General features: G+C 41.7%; 1 protein-coding gene across 1 annotated transcript in view; it reads left to right on the top strand.

The window, feature by feature from the left end:
* Window positions 1–635: 635 nt before the first annotated feature.
* Window positions 636–7,415, top strand: part of slc18a2 (solute carrier family 18 member 2) — a 24,726-nt gene continuing 17,946 nt past the window's right edge. The window contains exons 1-8 of the mRNA XM_005747432.1: window positions 636–685; window positions 791–969; window positions 2,786–3,119; window positions 5,447–5,505; window positions 5,599–5,682; window positions 6,138–6,230; window positions 6,578–6,667; window positions 6,755–6,798. Of these exons, the coding sequence (XP_005747489.1) occupies window positions 837–969; window positions 2,786–3,119; window positions 5,447–5,505; window positions 5,599–5,682; window positions 6,138–6,230; window positions 6,578–6,667; window positions 6,755–6,798 (837 nt within the window). The 5' untranslated portion in view covers window positions 636–685; window positions 791–836. The remainder of the gene's footprint in view (window positions 686–790; window positions 970–2,785; window positions 3,120–5,446; window positions 5,506–5,598; window positions 5,683–6,137; window positions 6,231–6,577; window positions 6,668–6,754; window positions 6,799–7,415) is intronic.

Genomic DNA, 7,415 nt, shown 5'->3' with positions numbered 1-7,415 from the left:
GTGTTTTACATGTTTAATGCATTATTACATGTTTTGCTCATTAGTTACAACATAAACTAAGAAGCAGCTGGCAGTGGAGAGGCAGGTTACACAAAGTTAGTGTCGGGCTGTGTTTCACCTCAGGGCTGGATCTATGGCTGTGCATCAGGAGCAGGTCACCTGCTAACCAGCAGGTTTGGTTTGCATGTCTGTGGGCAAGATGCTAACCAATTCTAAATGTGAGTGAACAGTAGCTACGAAAAAACGTGCTTGCATGAATTAAGGTGTCTGCTTACGTCGCCGCCCACAACTAGTCACAGAAACGGGCTGCCTGTCATAAAGCAGGGTCTTTATCTTATGAAGCAGCACCTTGACATTAGGGTGTTGTAACATGCTGCCATATAAAGTGCGCTGAAAGCAAACCTGTGACACCATTAATGTTCCGGCTGTTGTCACCATTACACATGCATGCAGTGTTGTAGTTACTTAGCTCAGGAGCCAGAACAGTAGTCAGTGTGTACGATGAGTGACCTGAAGCCCAGCTGTAGCCTTTGTCCCGTTTGCGTCCTCGTGTCTTTTGTTTAAAGTGTGTTATCAGGTATCTACACATAAAGGGGTGTGACGTCAATAGCGGGTCCAGTCAGTAGAAAGACCTCATCATCTCCTCCCATCTCTTGCCTCTCCAGCTCGTCCTTACACGTCTAAGGTAAGATTTCAGCGCTCACTTTCTCTTTTACTAACTTATCGTCAGTTTTAAAGAGCTGATATTTATTTTAACTTGCTGACCCATCATTGCCGTGTCTCTTTCCAGGACTACTTACCTTTTCGATTGTATTGCGCTTTCGGGGACTTGCGCCATGGGGGGATTAGACGCACTCCGGCAGTTTAATTTGCTCAAATGGCTCAGAGAGGAGAGACAATCGAGGAAACTGATTCTCTTCATTGTTTTTGTCGCTCTGCTTCTGGACAACATGCTGCTGACGGTGGTCGGTAGGTGCTTTTCTCACCTTCTCTGTAAAGTTTCCTGCTCCGCTCTCTCTCTGTGTGCAACAGGTAGTCAGGTTTGTCAGTCAGACGTCTCAAAGAGGCGCTTCTTGTGCACTTCATTTTAATATCTACCTAAATCTGCCTCATCCAATTAAATGACAGCGTTTGAACGGCAGAGCCATGTAGACGCTGATAGCACAGGTTTAACTTCACAGTTTGCTTTGACATGTACGGACGTCCGACTGCTCTCCATTAGAAAAACACACAGAAAGATCGGATTTAATGTCAGTTACACTGTAGGAGGAAACACATCTCTTCCTGTGCTTCTTATGCACGACCTGCTCTTCCTAAAAGAACAGATTTAGATTCCCTTCAGGGCTGTTTTACAAACAAATAAAAACATGTATGAAATTATCTATTTATAATTACTTTCTTTGCAACATGGCAGAATGTTACTGATAGTTTGGCTGCATTAAATGTTAATTATAACATATTCATCACACATCTCTGCTGTGCACAGAGCTGCAGTTTTCCATAAGTGCAGGGAGAATGGATAAAAGCCTCCATGAGCACATTTTCACGTTTTATGAATTTAATAGCAAAGCTCGATTTTTGGTCTGTCATTTTAATTTAATTTAATCTTTATTTAACCAGGAAGTCCCTTAGACTAACATCTCTTTTGCACGGGTGACCTGGCTAATGCCATACAGCATTACAATCAAATAACATCAAAGCAGACAAAACAAGATACAACAGGTCAGAGTCAAAACTATTTAAATACGAGGTCCAGTTTATAAAGAACAGTCACCAAAGCAAAATACATACAGATAAGAAATAAATAAACATGTTTACGAATGTGTGTAAAAACAATAAATGCGTGTAAATGGAAACACCCAGTTTACTCCAAGCCAAAGTATATTTTTAACAGGACGAGGAAGGAAAAATTAACAATGCAACAATAAATGCACTGATGATTGGTGGAGCTGATAAACCAGAGACTGATCACCAGAATGTGCAGCGTCAGAGCTACAACCCACAGTAAGATATAGAGGGACAAAGCAGAGCCCGCAGGAGAGCGGAGACACAAAGTTAATGACATTTAAGAGCGGCATGAATGCACGGTGAGTGAAAGAGAGGAGAGCAGAAAGAAGGTGACACCAGGCCAGCTTGTGCACAGCATGCAGGATGTTGTTGATCCTGATCAATTCATGTGTAAATATTTAGTGCTCTGAGTATGACAGCTCTTGGTTTGTATGGTTTTAATGGCTAATTTGCATCTGCCAATCTGTTCTACTAGTTGCAGTTCAAACATGGACTGTATACAAAAGATGGATGGGTTAGCTTGCACCACTGTGAATACACGAGCTGGCTGCAGCTTCTCAATCACGCAGTAATAGTATAATCTGCTTTATCATTCGTTTCTATTTTAATGGGGACCATAGTTTACACATCAGGAAACTGTTACTCAGATCAAATCATTCGGAGACCGTCTTCTCTATCCAGTGTCTCTTTGCAACCACAGGATTCCCCCTTGCTAGAAAGCAGGATTATTGCTTTGCACAGGAGCTGCTTTGTTTGGAAATGTAAAAGTGGTTCCATGTGTTCATATTTGGAGCGTTTTTCCAAATGTAAAAAAACAAACTCTCGAGGGTGTCAGCCGAAGCACTGCCAGTTTGAGGTTTGTACAGTTCCTACAGAAATCACTCTTAACTTTCTGCTCTGCTGTCAGATGTTGCAATGAAGTCTGGATTAGCATCAGTCTGCCTTTCATGTCAGATTTCAGTATATTGGTTCTGTCTCTCCTCTTTATACCCACCAGTTCCCATCATTCCCAGCTACCTGTACACTCTGGATGAGTCGACAGACGTGCTTAAGAACAACACGGCACCGAAGCAGGATTCTCCAGCTTCCTTCCAAAGCATTGTGTCCTTATACGATAACACTGTTAGGTTGTCTGGGTTCAACACCACAGCTAGGACTACTGACCTGCTCCCTCTGACCCCTACTGGTACACAGCTCCCACCAAACTCAACCGACTGCCCCCGCTCCACCAACAAGCTGATTAATGAAAATGTCAAAGTAGGAATGCTGTTTGCTTCCAAGGCCACCGTGCAGCTGATTACCAACCCGTTTGTAGGGCCAATCACAAACAGGTAGGTCTTTGTAATTACTCTGTGTTTCTTTGTCAATGTATATGGTAGTCATTGAGCTGATCACCTTAGATTTAGGAGGCATTACGCCTCTTGTCACTTTTGTAGGAGCGTGCCAAATATTCTTTCAAAACATACTCAAAGTTCTTGCATCTCTTGCACAGTTAAATTAGATCCTACATGTTTGTCATCTTAAAGTACAATCTATGTGTATTCTGTCAGGTCAAACGTTTTTCTATCTTTCATTTAAATGACAAACAATACTCAGGGAAACAGCATGACGATGGATTTAAATGCACGTGTATCAGAATCACATAAGCTTACTGAGGTAATTCTGTGAAGATTCAAGAAAAGAGCGAAAGCAACAAAAAGAGTAACAGAACATAGAGATTGTATAACATGTTGCAAAAAACATTTTTAAAAAAGACAGAAAATAACCAAAGGAAACGTCTTGATGCTCAATCATCCAGGTAAGTAAATCTCCAAAAGTTGACTCTGTTCATCTGGACGTAGAGTTTTGTGGGAGAAACGTTTCATCATCACCAGGTGACGTCTTCAGTCTCAGCTGACTGCAGGTTTCCAACCTTATAAACAGGACATTTGCATAATGACTGAAACCAGCCCAGTGAAAGGAAATGATGAGTGAAGACAGACTGACAAAGGACAGGACGACAGGATGACAGTAGCACTGGCTTCCTGTCAGACTGTAGAGGCTTCCTGCTTGCTTGAGGCAACATTTTGGTTCAAATTTGTGTCAAGAGAGGACAATGTAGAATTCCACTTATGGTCTAATCTAAAACGAGAGAAGGAACAGACTCCCATTTTAAGTTCTTAGTAGGAAACCATGGTGAACGCGTGAGGTCGATGTGTCTTCGATGGTGCAGTGTCAGCTACAGCTGTCCGACTGAACTAAATAGAGCAGAATTCCTGATTAAACGTTCCTGCACGTGTGTGTCTGATTGTTCATACATGGGTGCTCCACAGTGAGTCAGTCACTTCCCTTGAACTACATTAAAAATCCGGTTTTTAAAATATCTTTTGGATTCTTGAAGAGTTAAAATAAATTCTTTTAAGATGACATTTTTTATATTGTGGGAGAAAGATATTAATGTAAAGGGCAGTCAGTGCCATGGTTGAGCTCCAGCTTCCACGGCTGCAGATGTTATACATGATGAAGGAACCAAACTCTAGTGTTAAGCTTACATCTTAGAACACAAGTGTCAGAAGCAGAGATTATCATCACTGCACTATTAGCTGCTTGGTGAAACATGAGGTGACTGTGCCTCAAACTCAGCTTACACCTGTTAGTACAACAGTCTGCTGTGCTAACTGGCGTTTTACTAGCTCCCTTGAGGAAAAGCTGCAGAATTCATTTATGATTTCAGATAAGATAAATCCGGTCGTGTAGCCTCTACAGAGTAAAGTCCTAGTTTTACTTTATTTACAGTCCAGCCTGGTCCTGGTCCTGGTTTTCAGCCTTCAACCAGATTTCTGTTGCATGGTTACAGAGCAACTGATGGGGTTAGATTAGCTGTTGCTACTATTTCATTAAAATTAGACAAGGTTTCATAAATGTCCATGGCTCAACCATCCATCGGCTGTCGACGTGAGAGTCCACCGCGGCGTGTGACTAAACTGAACCTGAATAAAACTGGAATAAAACACATGACCTGAGACATGTAAGATTTTATCATGTTGGTGAAAAACACATTTGAACGGTCCTGAATGATTTGAAATCCTGCTGATGGCGAGAGAACATTTTCCAAACGGTGAATTAGACGTTGAGGGCGGAGGGAAAAGCGTAACTCCACCTGAAAGGCAACATTTAGTGTCTCATACAGACACCCACATATGCTGTAATTGAAGCAAAGAATGTGGTCCTATTACGGCTTCTTAGTCACCTTCTCTGCTGACGGAGGACAATACAAGGCCAGTCAAGCATGTCAGGTATCTAAGCTATGATTTTGTTTTGATGCGGATGGCAGCTTTCAGCCTTCTAATCTTCCTCCACTGTTCTGGTTAACAGGCTAACATTTAAAAGAGAACGCCACATGCAAAAGTAGCTTAGGGTTTGTCAAATCCTTTGCTATCTATCAAGTTTATTAATGATATTACATTATTGTGCTACGTGCTGTTTTGGACCACACTCTCACTCATTTAATAACTGTCCATCAATCTAATGCTTTCTTTCTTTATTCTCATGAATTTCTGCAGCTGTGACCGAATCATCTTCCACTGATATTGTTATAAATGTCTCTTTTCTAAGCTAAAGATAAAGACTCACGTTGGACATTTCTAATGTCTGCCTTTTATCCTCTGTGGCCCTTCAGGATAGGATACCAGCTTCCCATATTTGCTGGCTTCTGTATAATGTTCATCTCTACTATCAGTAAGTTCCAGCAAACAAATGTTCACGATGAGAAGCAGCAGTTTTGCATCATGTCTGATGGTTCTTTGTTTGTGTTGTTGTCCTGTTGTGAAGTGTTTGCCTTCTCATCGAGCTACGCTCTGCTGTTTGTGGCCAGATCGCTTCAAGGCGTGGGTTCGTCCTGCTCATCTGTGGCGGGTATGATCTCCTCATCAGTCTTTAAATATTCACTGTTCTGTATATGTGAATGCATTAACGTTCATTCATTGTGTAGAGCCCCTCTATTTAAGATCATCGTCCCAATGTGGACTTATAGGAAACTGTCTGTTTGAAGGCCTGAAGCATATCTGCAACATCTTGTTTGGGTGTGAGAACAGATCATCATTGACTTGATAATAAACTAGATTAAACTGGAAGATGACATAAAACAAATGATGGAGTTATAATCTGATGTGCGCTCAGCGCTCCAACAGATCTGTGCCCAACAACTCTATTGTGAGCCATGCAGTTTCACTGAGCAGCTGTTGTTTCCTGCGCTTATAGAACAACAGTACAATGGCCTGTGTGTTGCATGTCGCACACAGGCCTGCAGCGCTCCTGCTGAAACAAACACGTTCTGATCTTTTTCTGCCATACAACTGTGTGTTTTTCAGGGATGGGAATGCTCGCCAGTGTGTACACAGATGATGAGGAGAGAGGTCATGCCATTGGCATTGCCTTGGGAGGTTTGGCATTAGGAGTGTTAGGTATGTGTGTGTAGATTTTCAGTTACTCTGTAAAGACACCAAATCTGAAATATTCACCGGATCTTTACATAAAACTCCAAATAAATGACAGCACAATAAAAACACATATAAAGTCTGCTTTGTCTGACAATTGCTACAGTGTTGCATTCACATCTGAACTGATGAACTGTCCAGGCTGAACATTGTATGCTGCAGCTTCTACTGATGCATAAATAATTGATGACAACAGAGAAGATGTCATTTCTACACAGGAAATAAAGAAATAAGCAGACACAGCCTGAGCTTTGTGGCATCCTGAGTGCACTGTCGATTTGTCCATTACTCACCATTCAGCCTTTTCTTCACAGTTGGACCCCCATTTGGCAGTGTGATGTATGAGTTTGTTGGGAAAACAGCTCCTTTCCTTATTTTGGCATTCTTGGCTCTGTTTGATGGAGGTACAGTTGTGTTGCTTCTTTGTATCCAAACTAAGTCGTGCCTGCTAATCTCTGATAGCGATTTACATCAATCCACTGTCTTCACAGCTCTGCAGCTTTTTATTCTTCAGCCCACCAAGGTGACACCAGAGGTGAGTGTCCCTACTTTGATAACTCATTTCCTGTAAATGATCTGCCTTCATTAAGACGACCTTTACAGCTGCAGAACATGCTAAAGGCTATTTCAGTAAATACACAGCATGGAGTGAGAACAGAGAAGCTGCGAGACATGCAACATAACACCTGCTCCACCCTGTGGACATGCATGTTCAGACTGTGTGTATACACCAGGGCCATAATCAGAATACGTTATTTTAATCATATTTATGAAACCTTCTTTTACTGTAAAGAATGTCCAGGAGCCTCATGTCCACTTCCACCTTTAGCCACAATGGATGGTAACGATCTCTTATGTCATCATATGTCTATGAAATTACAATTTAAGCTTTTCCTGATGACAAAAAAGGAAACACAAAAGAAATGCAGTTTTCCTCACTGCAGAGGTCGAGAAAGGGAAACATGTGGCTCAATCCTGGAACCACAAAGAAAGGAAAAAGACTTGCATGCATCCATACAGGGATCATACTGGGATCATACAGGGATCATACTAGGATCATACTGAGATCATACAGGGATCATACTGAGATCATACAGGGATAATACTGAGATCATACAGGGATCATACAGGGATCATACTGAGATCATACTG

This window comes from Pundamilia nyererei, unplaced genomic scaffold (genome assembly GCF_000239375.1).
Source record: "Pundamilia nyererei isolate P.nyererei 1_Seehausen unplaced genomic scaffold, PunNye1.0 scaffold00197, whole genome shotgun sequence".
Lineage (NCBI taxonomy): Eukaryota > Metazoa > Chordata > Actinopteri > Cichliformes > Cichlidae > Pundamilia > Pundamilia nyererei.
Note: the sequence above shows the minus strand (reverse complement) of the source record. Positions and strands in the feature narration are given on the sequence as shown.